This window comes from Phacochoerus africanus, chromosome 15 (assembly GCF_016906955.1).
Source record: "Phacochoerus africanus isolate WHEZ1 chromosome 15, ROS_Pafr_v1, whole genome shotgun sequence".
Classification (NCBI taxonomy): Eukaryota; Metazoa; Chordata; class Mammalia; order Artiodactyla; family Suidae; genus Phacochoerus; species Phacochoerus africanus.
In genome coordinates, this window is record NC_062558.1 from 132,821,242 (window position 1) to 132,835,340 (window position 14,099).

A 14,099-nucleotide genomic window follows, 5' to 3' on the forward strand; every position below is an offset into this window, starting at 1 on the left:
TGTGTGTGTGTGTGTGTGTGTGAGAAAAAGACCTGATGGTAGATACACTGGACAGGGATCAAACCTGAGCCACAGCAGTGACATCACCAAGTCTTTAACCACTAGATCAGTGGGGAACTCCAAGACATATTTTTAAACAGTTTTCTTAAAAAATGTTCAAAGACCTAAAGGAAGACATGAAGAAAGTCAAGAAAATGATGTACAAACAAAATGGAAATAGAAAAGAGATAGAAAATCTAAAAACAAACCAAAAAGAAACTCTGGAACTGAAAAGTACAGTAACAAGTGGAAAATTCACTAGAGGGATTCAAACAGATCTGAATAGGCAGGAGGAAGAATTAATGAATTTGAAGATAGCACAGTGGAAATTTTTGAATCTGAAGAACAGAAGGAAAAAAAAGCTTGAAGAAAAGTGAAGAGAGCCCAGAGCCTAACGGGCCTGTGAGATACCATGAAACAGACCAATAAATGCATCATGGGAATCCCAGAGGGAGGAGAGGTGCTGGAGGCCAGCTCCGGTGGCCAGGGAGCGCGCACTTCCCAATCGAAGAGGGACGCGCGTCAGCAAATGTACATACGGAGACAGCCTCTTTGTCCCTTCTTTCAGGGCGCTAGACTGCTCACACTTTATTGGCAGTAGTGGGTGATTCTATAGACAGTTTTTCACTACAGATGACATCACAGTGTTAAAAGTACATTGGTTAACTATTACATGGTATAGCAGCCATGCATCCTGTTTTATCATCTCTATCTTAACTAAACTTAGTACTTTGAAGAGGCCATAGACCCAAGAATTTGGCATTTACAAACCTTGTTTGTAGACCGGTGCTTATCTTCAAAGCGTTACGGCAGGGAGACAGTGTAAGTAAATATAAACCAACTTAATTAAACTAGCTATCACTAAAAGGCTTTTAAAATCAAAGACAAAACTCACAGCTAGGTTTTTTGCATAAGATATGGCTAACTTCTATGGACCTCATTAAAATCCTAACTCTAAAGTTTACTATATAACTAGTTAATGGATAAACACTATGTTTTAACTAAGTTGGATTAAAATACGGGGAAGTCTTTAAGGATGAAATTTTTATTATATTATTGTAATTTAAGTCACAAATCACCACAGGAAAATAAGAATAATAAGTAAATAATCAGGAAAGACCGAGGAAAACTGAATAACAAACAAAACAACAGGAAAGACTAGGTCACCCGAGGAGCAATCCATGTTCTCCAGCACAAACATGGAGATTGTTTTCCCAGGAGAGCCACAATTCTTCCCCATCAACATCAAAGCAAGAGCTGTGTAACCTGAGGCCTGCCCTCGGCCTGTACCGTGCAGGCAGGCTCTCATCCTGACCTTCGGCATGCACCGTTCAGGTGAGCTTTTTTCCTGACCAAAAGCCCACCTTCGGCTTGTACCGTTCAGGTGAGCTCCCTTTCTTGGTTAAGAACCTGCCTTCAGGTTTTGCTGCCATCAGGCAATGTCCTTTTTTTGAGTCCCTGCATTTTCTCGGCTCCCCGCAGAGAGAGAGGTGAAGGGCCAGAGAGAATAACTGAAGAAAGTATGGCTCAAAACTTCCCACGTTTGATGAGAGACATGAATTTAGACATCCAAGAAGCTAACAAACTCCAAACGAGAGGAAATGAAAGAGCCCCACACCAAGACACCTTAAAGTCACACTTTCAAAAACCAAAGAATCTTGAAAGCACAAAAAGTCATCACATATAAGGAATAATCAATAACATTATTTATTAGCAGATTTCTGGTCAGACACTTCGGAGGCCCGAAGACACCAGGTATATTCAAAATGCACCAGATGTATTCAAAGTGCTAAAAACAAAAACAACAAACCTGTCAACTGAGAATCCTATTTCCAGCAAAACTATCCTTCAGAAGTGAGAAAGAAATTGAGGTATTTCCAGATAAAAGCTGAGGGAGTTTTTTACTACAATATTCATGATTATAGTACTAGAAATAATTCAGATGAGCTTTAATTCCTGGTCTTTCATTTCTTAATTTTTCCATGTTAAGAGACCTAAATTATATTTTATACATACTGAAATTCATAGATATTTTCTTATATTTATAAATTGCTATGCATATATATAATTGCTTCATTATTTGCTCAAACAGGACCACGGTATGTATGAAATCTCTATTAAATCTCTTTTTTTTGGTCATTTTTCTCCACTTGTATGTGGCACACCCAGTCAAGTCTGGGAAATGAGGGCTGGCAAGTGCACCTCCAGAGATGTCAGCGTGATCACTGTCATTTGAGGCGTCTGCAAGGGATGTGTGATGGTGTGATGAGAATGAAATCAAGGTACAGGTTACGTGTTTTAGTTTCCCCATTGCCTCCCCTTTGAGTGTTCATTCATCTCCCCTTGCCATGGGCGGCATGCTGAGGTTTTCGTCTCCCTTCCATCACTGGATTTTCAGTCTTTGATGCAGGGCAGAGTGTCTTTGCACACTGCTTGCTGCCATGTGACTCACCATAAAGAGAGACAACCCCTGGAGGCTCTTCCTCAGCCCCAGCCTAGTTTTCCAGGCTCTTCGGCCACTACTTGACTTGCTATTCCAGCTGGTCCTTTCTCCTGGGTCTCCTCAGGTTGATGGTTCCCACAGACATGAGGCCTCCTCCACGGACTCCCACCTCTCCCTCCCCTCGTCACACTACTTCCTGTTAAAAGCTCAGCTCAGCACGAGCCACACTTGGTCTCTCCCCTTTCCTGCAAGCAGCTGAGCAAGTAAACTGTGAAGGAATGGCCTATTAGTTTCATTGGTTTTTATGCTAATACTTAACTGCTTTGATGAGAAAAGCTTTGTAGCACAGTTTGAGTTTGGGAAGCCTGATGTCTCCAGCTTTGTTCTTTATCAAGATTGTCTATTCGGTGTCTTTTGGGGAGTCCATGTGCATTTTACAAGTTTTTCTTGTTTTTGCGGAAAATGCCATTATAATTTTAATAGGGATTGAATTGAATCTGCATATTTCTTGGTGGTAGTGTAGACATTTTAACATTATTTGTCCAGTCCATCAACATAGGAATATCTTTCAATTTATCTGTGTCCTTAGTGTCGTCCAACAGCGTTTTACAACTTTTGGTGCACAGATCTTTCAACTCCTTGGTTGAATTTATTCCCAAGTATTTTATTCTTTTTGATGCTATTGTAAATGAATTTTCTTAACTTCTTTGGTAGTTTGTGTATAGAAATGTAACTGATTTTGTATCCTGCAACTTTACTGAATTGATTAGTTCTAGCAGTTTTGTGGTGGAGTCTTCAGAGTTTTTTATAAATGTCATTTGCCAACAACGACAAGTTTATTCTTCCTTTCTGGCTTGGATGCATTTATTTCTTCTTCTTGCCTAAGTGTTCTAGCTACGACTTCCATTACTATGTTGAAGAAAAGTGGCAAGAATGGGCATTTTTGTGTTATCCCTGATCTTAGAGGAAAAGCCTTCAGCTTTTCTCCATCAAGTGCGATGTTAGCTGTGGGCTCGTCAGATATGCTCTTCATCATGCTGCGTATGTTCCTTCTATACCCAATTTGTCAAGAGCTTTCATCAGGCAAGGATGTCATATTTTGTCAAATGTTTTTCTGGGAGTTTCCATTGTGGCGCAGCAGAAACAAATCTGACTAGTGCCCATGAGGTTGAAGGTTTGATCCCTGGCCTAGGAACTTCCACATGCCAAGGGCTCAGCCAAAACAAAAAATGAAAAAATAATCATGTGATTTTTATTCTCCATGCTGTTAATGCGTTGTCTCACATTATGTTGAACCATCCTTGAATGCCAAGGCTAAATCCCACTTGAACACAGTGTATGACCCTTGTTATGTAATGTTGAATTCACATTGCTAGCATGTTTATTAAGGATGTTTACATCTACGTTCATCAGAGACACTGGCCTGTAACTTTGTGTGTTGTCTAGCTCTGGCATCAGAGTAATGCTAGTTGGCCTTGTAAAATGAGTTTGGACACATCCTTTCCTCTTCAGTTTTTCGGAAGAGTTTGAGAAGGATTGGTATTCTTCAGAGATTAACATTTTAGAAGTAAAATGCCTGGTAAAGTTCCTTGTGCTTTTTACTTTATTTATTTATTTTTTGTCTTTTTGCCTTTTCTAGGGCCGCTCCTGTGCATATGGAGGTTCCCAGGCTAGGCGTCTAATTGGAGCTGTAGCCACCGGCTTACACCAGAGATGCAGCAGCTCCAGATCTCAGCCACGTTTGCGACCTATACCAAAGCTCACGGCAACGCTGGATCCTTAACCCACTGAGGCCAGGGATCGAACCCACAACCTCATGGTTCCTAGTTGGATTCTTTAACCACTGAACCATGACAGGAACTCGTGTTTTTGAAAAAAAAAATTTTTTTTTTTTCTATTTCTTTGGGCCACTCCCACAGCATATGGAGGTTCCCAGGCTAGGGGTCGAATTGGAGCTGTAGCCACTGGCCTACGCCAGAGCCACAGCAACACAGGATCCAAGCCACGTCTGCGACCTACACCACAGCTCACGGCAACACAGGATCGTTAACCCACTGAGCAAGGGCAGGGATCGAACCCGCAACCTCATGGTTCCTAGTCAGATTTGTTAACCACTGTGCCACGACGGGAACTCCCCTGAATATCACCTTTAATAAACCTGGTAGTTTTAATCTTCCACTAAGTATATATGAGAGTAAATTTTCCACACTGAGGGCAGCAGAACATTTTTTAAAATCTTTCATAGGTGCCTCTTTTTTTTTTTTTTTTTTTTTTTGGCCATGCCAGCAGCATGCAGAAGTTCCCGGGCCAGGATCAAACCCACACCACAGCAGTAACCTGAGCCACAGCAGCCACAACACTGGCTCTTTAACCACTAGGCCACCAGAAAAACCCCTAGCAGTTGCCTCTTGAATGGCCCTGTTTTGTTTGTAAAACCTGGTTCAATTTCTTACCTTTGGACTCAGATCCAAGCCTGGCAAACATGACAAACCTCATCTCATTCAATGGTCACCTGTGCTAGCCTGCATTTTGCAGCTAGGAAACCGAGGCTCACAGAGTGAAAGGCAGAGTTGGATTTGAACAAGATCTCCTTGGCTCGAAAGCCCAGGTTACAAGCTCTGTCCCCGCCGTCTACCAGAAAGTTGTCCCAAAGACCCCTTGCCCCATCCTGCTTCCATGGTGCACCTGTGAGGCCTGGACATGAGACATATTCCCACACACGGAACATGCATGTCATGGCCTCCCAAAGCTGGACATTGTACTGCCCCTGCGTAGGGTGCAGAGGGAATCGGTTGTGCTCTGTGTGATATGGAGCTTCCTGGTGGCAAGAGAAAGTTGGAGCACATGGGGACAAATGAGATGGAATAGATGCCAGAAGAGAGGCAGAGCAATGCCTTGGAACTCGAGGCGGAGGGTTACTGAGCACCTCCAGGGAGGATGCGGTCCTGAATTTACATCTTAAAAACTTGTACTGGGGCTGACAGCACTCACCCGCTAGTGTTTCTCAGCCACACCAAAAAGAGAGCCCTTCTGGCAAATTCTGCTGTCATTACAACGCTGACTATGCCATCTGCCAAGCCCTGTGTTGAGAAGACTGAAACTCAGTGAGGAGGAACCTTTGGAAGATGTTTAATTCCATCATTGTTCATCCCAGAGGGAGTAGCTTCTTCCTTCACTTCCTATTTATCCTTTTTTTAATCTCTTCTAGTAGGTAACCACCTGTCACTAGTTAACTCTTTAAGCATGAACTGCTCAAAACAAGGGTTCTATTATCACAAGAAGTACAAATTGTGGCTACAGATGAGGGGGTGCATAGAAGGGGGTTCTAGAGGCTCAGTGGAAGGACCTAGAGCAGTCAGGGCTGAAATCTTGCTGCCCTCTGCGGTGCTTAGAGCCAGGCTAACATTTATGAACACATCTCAGGCACTGTTCTAAGTAAGTGGCACATGCTTTCACTCATGTCTGAGCTGTAAGAGCTCACTAATGGGTTAAAAGCAATGACACTCAGGACAAGAGCTGCATTAAATGTTAATGCACTACTGCAGAGATGTGAATTAACAGAATCAAAACGTTGTTTTATACGCATTTTTAGAAGAGTCAGAAGTAATCACGTCATGTTTGAGGTGGAGAGAGCTGTTACGACACCGACGTTTACCAGGCACATTCACGCCTGGAACTAACGGTATTTCTGAGCTTTTCCTGAAGACCATGAGATTCAGTCCTGTCTAGCCCAGGACTTCAAACAGAGGTGGGCTGCACAGCTCCTTCCAGCCTCCTTCCTGTTGTCCAGAATTTGGACATGAAGGTTAGGGACCCAGCAGTCTTCTTGGACCAGGATACGACTTTGGGAAAAGAAGCCACACCAGAGCATCACGGCCCCTGACACAGGAAAGAGAGCCGGCCTGCCTGCCTGCTGCTGGGCATCTTGAAGATGAGAAAAATCAAATTCGTACTTGTTCAAGTCACTGCTATTTTGAGATTTTGTTATAAGCACACAATCTTGTGCTAAGAATAGCCAACCGACTTGTTCAACTTAACATGGAAGAGAAAAACTGTCACAAGGCTTGAAGAAAATGTCGTCTTAAGCTTTGGACCTTCCCGAATCTTTTACATCAAAAGTGCAACTTTACTGAATGTCCACATCCACTCGAATTTTGTGATGATGTGTATACCACTATGTGATGAGATTCAAAACCAAACACTGAAGTGACCAAGATTTTACTGTCATGCAGACCATTAGAAGAATTCTTATTTTCAAGAAAGTATTTTTCAGAAGTCTGTGAAAAGGACTGCTCTGAAAATTAGTGCAACTTCATCTTACTGGTAAGCACTGTATTGTGTGAAGCTAATCCTCTCAGAAGCTTATATTTTTACCTTGTTTGTCTCTAAATTAAGATCTTTCCTCTAGGACATTCTATTGAATCTTCAGAACAACCCTATCAAAATAATATTTTTAATATATTATTTTCCATCACGATCTATCTCAGGAGATTAGCTATATCCCTGTGCTATACAGTAGGACCGTATTGTCTCTCAACTATTCCTTCTGCTGTGTCTCCATGCCCTCTGCTGGTGCTGCTAATGAAACCTGAATGTGTGTGTGTGTGCGTGTGCGCGTGCTTTTTAGGGCAGCACCTGCAGCATATGGAGGTTCCCAGGCTGGGGGTTGAATCGGAGCTGTAGCCACCGGCCTACGCCAGAGCCACAGCAACTCGGGATCCGAGCCATGTCTGTGACCTACACCACAGCTCACGCAACGCCAAATGCTTAACCCACTGAGCAAGGACAGGGATCAAACCTGCAACCTCATGGTTCCTAGTCAGATCTGTTAACCACTGAGCCATGACGGGAACTCCAGTAGTTCCTTCTTCAGCCAAGGAGGTAAGTTCTTGAGTGATGTTTACTATTTTCCTGATTTCCCATAACTTAATCACTAAGATGTAAAATTAAATACTAAATGCTGATATAAAGTTAGTATCTCTTATGTTACATGATATGATACGGGGAAAAGAGAGGGAAGAAAACAAAGATATTTGCTTAATATATGTAAACACAAGCACAGCGTATTCATAACAGATGAGGAGGAAATATTCATGACAGAGTCCTTGTTTCTGCAGCTGGTTGTACGTAGCAGTCGGTGTTTACAGCTACCTTCTACTAATCACTTTGTGTTCAGGGTTCCCTTGTTCATGTCACAGAAGCACAGTGGAGAATCAAAGTCGGCAGACAAGCCACATTCTTCGCAGCACTGGAGGCTGGGATAAGACTCAGGGGTGGACGAGGTAGCCTCGGTGACCTTGTCTCGATTACTACTGGTTTTGGCCATAGCCACGGGCGCCTTTGCCACACTTGAAAAACATACACAAAGCACGGTGTTAGAATTTCTATCTCAGTCGTCTGTTACCATTGTCAGGGGTATCTGGGAAGTTTAGGGCCAGAGCCAGTCAAACACAGGACACCAGCCCAGGATTCAAGTGCTCTGCCCTGTCCCACCTTCCTGCCTAGCCCCTTCCTCTCCTAGCATTGCCACAAATGTAAGATCCGGTCACAGCAAATTAGGGGGAGAGAAGTAGGGGTCCCCCATGATCGCTGCAATCCGCCAGGTGCAGAGCCGACCCAGGAAGGGCCAAAGTCGCTGTCCCCGCGTTCTGGGATTTACCTTCCAGCTGCCAGGCTGAACTTCCCTACAACGGGAACACCACTGCCTCTGACGGCCAATCTCTCCCATATTTGACGTTCCTTCCCCCCAAATTTAAGGCTCTCTTGTCTGATCTACACTCCTTGTCAGGTCCCCCAGGATCCCACACAGCTCAGCTTCCCCAGAGCTCTCCGGGCCCCCCTCCCCGTCCCCACGGCCGTGAATGAGGGGACCCCCCAGGCGGGAGGAGACTGACTGGGAGAACAGAGGCAGAGGCTCCCTCACAGTCTTCAGTCTGCAGAGCTGTGGCACCAGCCAGCTGAGGGGAAACCCCCGAGGTCAAGTGACAGCAAAGCTGCAGAGCCACCAGGCCGAGAACTTCCTCCTTATGAGCTCACAGCCCCAAACCAGAAGGGGCAGAAGCCAAGATTCTACACTCCCTCTGGCCTTTGTCTTCTCCAGCCTCCTGCTGTTCCTGACTCCCCAGGGCGTGGCCGCAGGGCAAGGAGTGACCCTGCTCAAGCAGAGCCTGGGGGGATCCCACTGGAGGGGGTGTTGGCCGCTCGCAGCCACATCACTCACTTTGATGTGCTGGCCATTTTGCAGTAAAGACAGACGACAACAGCCATCAGCACAAATGCGGTCATCAGCAAGCTGCCACCAATGGCAATCATAATCTCGAGGTCAAACATCTCACACACACCTGGGCAGAGAAGCGCAGGCAAGCGGTGAGGGCGGCTTCCCCCGAAGCCAGCCCCTGGGCAAGCTCAGTCTCTTCCTGCAGTGGAGGGAGAATCAAGCCAAAGCACAGATCTTCCCAGGGAAGCCTAGACAACTAAGCTGGTCCAGGCTGGGTAAAGGGCTGGTTCAGGGACGAAAAGGGACTGAAACACAAAGTCCAAAGAAAAGGAAATCAGTAGAAAAGTTAAGAATCTTTTCCTTTTCTCAAGCAGTAATGTGTAGCTGACAGCCATACACAGTCTTGCCCTTGAGCAAATGGTTTTATCCCTAAACACCTGGGCCTCATGACATGTATTTACTGATGGTCACGACGGACTCCTTGCAGTTCAGCAAATTTAAAATTATTAGTTTATGGGAGTGACTAAGAGAAAGACTTTTTTCTTCTTCTTTGTCTTTTTAGGGCCACACCTGCAGCATATGGAGGTTCCCAGTCTAGGGGTTGAATTGGAGCTGCAGCTGCCGACCTGCGCCACAGCCACAGCAATGACACATCTGAGCTGCATCTGCGACCTACACCACAGCTCACAGCAATGCTGGATCCTTAACCCACTGAGCAAGGCCAGGGATTGAACCTGCAACCTCATGGATACCAGTTGGGTTCATTACCACTGAGCCACAATGGGAACTCCCAGGGAAAGACTTTTTTCAAAATATCATGCTCTGTAATACTCAGAACACAAACCCATTTTGTAAGTGACAAAGTTTTAAGGAAAAAAACCTTAATTCTCTCACTGACAACTGTCATGCCATCTCATGTTTTAAAAGGATTCTAGAAGCCTTTGCCCTTCACTCTTCCTCCCTAGGAGACCAGAGGCCTTTCTGCCATGGTTTCCTCCTACATCCTCCCAGGAAATCCAATCTGTCTGGAATAAGGGATTTGCTTAATCTAACACAGCACAACTGGGTGATGGTGAGACAGGAAGGAAGCATAAACACCTCGACTGCTAAGCATACTTACTATAGTTAAACCATCCACATCTAGATGAAGGCTGGCTGGAAAAAAACTTTTTACTTTAGGGAACAGGATATTGTATCAAACCTGTAACCTGAGAAAGAGGGATCGAACCATCCCTGTTAGGAGGAATTAAGATCCAAAGCTGGAGAGCTCGCATTAGAAGCACAGCCACTGTCCAGCTCCAACTGCTCTACCTGTGCTGTGTGACATCAACCCTCTGGACACCAGCTCTTTCACGGAGTTCTGAATTCTGTTCCATGTGCAGGTATATTTTAGCACCCATGAGACAGAAATACTATTTTGAATCACTTAATACTAAGGTCTTATTTCTCTCACATTAATCTTCTGAATTTGGTAATGAAAAGCAGGTTTAAAATTTCAATTTAAGGAGTTTCCTGGTGGCCTAGTAGTTAAAGGACCTAGCACTGTCACAGCTGGGGTACGGGGTTTTATCCCTGGCCTGGGAACTTCCACATCCCATGGGAGTGCTCCCCCCCCCCCAAAAAAAAGTTGAAAAAGAAATGTGAAAGGGTTAAAAATACACTTAAGAGTTCAATTCCAGAAGACTGGTTAGACTTTATGCTAGCTACACCATGAAATAACATGGAGGCATTTGCTAGGATTCAAGCATATGCTCACCTGGGAAGATTTTCCTATTTTCCAGTAAAAAGGGTTACAGAAATGAAAGTTCTCAGTCGGGTGTGTAGGATTTGAGGTACTCATACCCAGCCAATACAGTAACAGTAAACAAGGAGACTCCAGGTGCGGACAAGATGGCTTTTTTTTCCCTCCCTGCTCCTCCCTGCAAAGAATAATTGTAATACCTGGGGAAAAAAACAAAAACAAAAACAAAAACAAAGGTCAAACAAAGAATTCTGAAAGGTGGAAAGAGGAAAGCATATTGGTTAGTAGGTCTCAGGGCCTGGATGAGCAGTACAGCATTAGGACAGAAGAAAGTAGCCCAGGCCCGCTGCTGGCCAACTCTGAAGGTAGCGAGAGGGTGGCTCTGGTGGGTTCATCTCCCCTGGATGTAGTGCAGTCCTGCTGCCAAGCCCAGCCTGGCCCAGCACCAGTGGCAAGGCAGACACCGACAGTACAGAGCCCCTTACTGTGGGGGTCCCTGACAGTAAGCAGCCAGGGGAAGTGCACTGCTCCCTCACTGGTCCTGAGACAACTCCTCCACCGAGAGGCAGGGGGGTGACCTATTGGTAGCCCTAAGGGGATCCCAATGTCACAAGCAACTTTGTCTCTAGGAGCGGGGGGATTCCCTTCTCCCACCCAGAGGCACCAAGTGGCTCCAGCCTGGGGCTCTCGGGCTCCTTTAGGTAGTACTGTTGGGGGCTTAGGACACCACTGGCATCAAAAAAAAACCTAAGTAGATCAAATAGCACTGCAGGAGTTCCCGTTGTGGCTCAGTGGGTTAAACACCACCAGTATCTATGAGGATGCAGGTTCGATTCCTGGTGTCACTCAGTGGGTTAAGGATCCAGTGTTGCTGCCAGTTATGGCATAGGTCACAGATGTGGCTCAGATCCTGCACTGTTGTGGCTGTGGTGTAGGCCAGCAGCTGCAGCTCCAATTCAACCCCTATTCTGGGAACTTCCATATGCTATGGGTGCAGCCCTAAAAAGAAAAAAAAAAAAAATTAGCACTGAAGGATTTCCCTGGTGACTCAAAAGGTTAAGGATCTGGCATCACTGCCGTGGCTCTGCTTACTGCTGTGGTGTGGGTTTGATCCCTGGCCCAGGCATTTCTCCATGCCAAAGATCCAGCCAACCCCCGGAAACAAACACAAAACCAAAATAGCACTGCAAAGCCTCTGAACATTAAATTGTCACTGGAACCCTAACCATTCACCGAAAGAGACGAAAACCTCAGCATGCCACCCACGGAAAGGGGAGATGAATGAACACTCAAAGGGGAGGCAATGGGGAAACTAAAACACGTAACCTGTACCTTGATTTCATTCTCATCACACCATCACACATCCCTTGCAGACGCCTCAAATGACAGTGATCACGCTGACATCTCTGGAGGTGCACTTGCCAGCCCTCATTTCCCAGACTTGACTGGGTGTGCCACATACAAGTGGAGAAAAATGACCAAAAAAAAGAGATTTAATAGAGATTTCATACATACCGTGGTCCTGTTTGAGCAAATAATGAAGCAATTATATATATGCATAGCAATTTATAAATATAAGAAAATATCTATGAATTTCAGTATGTATAAAATATAATTTAGGTCTCTTAACATGGAAAAATTAAGAAATGAAAGATCAGGAATTAAAGCTCACCTGAATTATTTCTAGAACTCTAATTATGAATATTGCATTTCATTATTTTATAAAACATGGTATGTGTACTTGTTACAAATATATTAAAGCATTTGTGAATCAAAGAACAGACAGATCACAATTACCAGAAGCTGTATAAACTACCGATGAAAACATGAGATGAGGAGCTCCTACTGTGGCTCAGTGGTTAACAAACCCGACTAGGAACCATGAGGTTGTGGGTTCGATCCCTGGCCTCGCTCAGTGGGTTGAGGATCCTGTGTTGCCGTGAGCAGTGGTGTGGGTTGCAGATGCAGCTTGGATCCCACGTTGCTGTTGTTGTGGCTCTGGCGTAGGCCAGCGGCTATGGAGTAGGCCAGCGGCTACAGCTCTGATTCAACCCCTAGCCTGGGAACCTCCATATGCCATGGGTGCAGCCCTAGAAAAGACAAAAAAAAAGGAAAACATTAGGTGAAACACATTTCTCCTGAGTGCTGAAGGAAATGCAACCTAATTACTACACGTTATTAATAATTTAGGGAAAGACTGTGCAAAGTAATATATAGGTCCTCATGTCTCTAAAGTCAAAGTGATTCATAAATGAACAAGCATGTAAAGAACTAAGTTCATCAAAACATTAAATGCTTCTAAGCCATCCTTTTCCATCTTTTCTTTTTAAGGGCTGCAGCTGCGGCATATGGAGGTTCCCAGGGTGTCTGTAACCTACACCATAGCTCACAGCAACACTGGATCCTTAACCCACTGAGCAAGGCCAGGGATCGAACCTACATTCTCGTGGATCCTAGTTGGGTTTGTTAACTTCTGAGCAATGAGGGGAACTACCATCCTTTTTCATCTTAAACAAGTATTAGATGAAAAGAAAATATTTTTATTTAAGACAAGTAGTTTCCACAGTGGATGCATTTATTCTTTAGATGAAAATATATCACCTTACAACACATATATAACAGGTATAATTTCTGCAAATTAAGTCTGCCAGAGAGCACTGCCATCTCCTTGATTCATGTGCTTTAACGTTCAATGCAGAACTTCAGCATTTCACACTTTAAACAGAAAAGCGCTCTGCAAAGAGGAAGCTGTATTGAAAAAGGAGCTGTATGGAAAAAGTCTACCTTCTGGACTGACTAAAATATAACAAGATCACATCTCTCGTTGTACATCAGGCATTAACTCTAATGTAACAGTCCTAACAAATAGGTCAGTTCTAATTTTCACTTTTCTACCCACAGCTACAATGTGACAGAACATAAGATTAATGACCCCAATGTAAACCAATTTTACACATGCCAAACATCACCTCTAATTGTTCTTATTTGAAATAAACAATGAAAAGGGTAATATGGTCATCTGGAATTAAAGGTTGCAAAGCTTTTGTTTTGTTGTTGGCTGCATTCCCCCAACCCCCACAGGCAGAAGTTCCCAGGCAAGGGATTGAACCCATGCCACAGCAGCAACGTGAGCCACAGCAGTGACGATGCTGGATCCTTAACCCACTGAGCCACCAGGGGGTTCCAAGGCTGCAATTCCAGCTTTCTAAGAATAATAAATTAGAAAAACAAAAAATATTAATCAAGCCCACTATGCATTTTTAATACCCCTAAAACATAAGGTCTTTGTAAAAATTAAGAGTACTCGAGGAGTTCCTGTTGTGGCTCAGTGGTTAACGAATCCAACTAGGAACCGTGAGGTTGCGGGTTCGATCCCTGGCCTTGCTCAGTGGGTTAAGGATCCGGCGTGGCCAGGAGCTGTGATGTAGGTTGCAGACGCGGCTCGGATCCCAAGTTGCTGTGGCTCTGGTGTAGGCTTGTGGCTGATTCAACCTCTAGCCTGGGAACCTCCATATGCTGCGGGAGCACCCAAGAAATGGCAAAAAGACAAAAAAAAAAAGAGTACTCCAATCAAACATATACATTACAAACTAATGAGCTGCATTAGAGATCCTTAGCAAGTATGAACTCTTGGAGTTCCCACTACGGTGCAGTGAGTT

General features: G+C 44.4%; 1 protein-coding gene across 1 annotated transcript; it reads right to left on the bottom strand.

Moving 5' to 3' along the window:
* Positions 1–7,514: 7,514 nt before the first annotated feature.
* FAM24A (family with sequence similarity 24 member A) lies at positions 7,515–9,281 on the bottom strand. Its single transcript, XM_047760754.1, has 2 exons — positions 8,703–9,281; positions 7,515–7,830 (listed from the first exon to the last, which is right to left on the bottom strand). Exons 1-2 carry the CDS (start codon positions 8,810–8,812, stop codon positions 7,644–7,646), a joined length of 297 nt encoding a protein of 98 aa, XP_047616710.1. The 5' UTR covers positions 8,813–9,281; the 3' UTR covers positions 7,515–7,643.
* Positions 9,282–14,099: the final 4,818 nt, after the last annotated feature.

Bases quoted from the DNA above. Each gene is read 5' to 3' on its own strand.
- FAM24A (XM_047760754.1), bottom strand. From the start codon at position 8,812: ATGTTTGACCTCGAGATTATGATTGCCATTGGTGGCAGCTTGCTGATG. The intron at 7,831-8,702 runs GTGAGTGATGTG...ATGTTTTTCAAG, and splicing joins AAAATGGCCAGCACATCAAA to TGTGGCAAAGGCGCCCGTGG.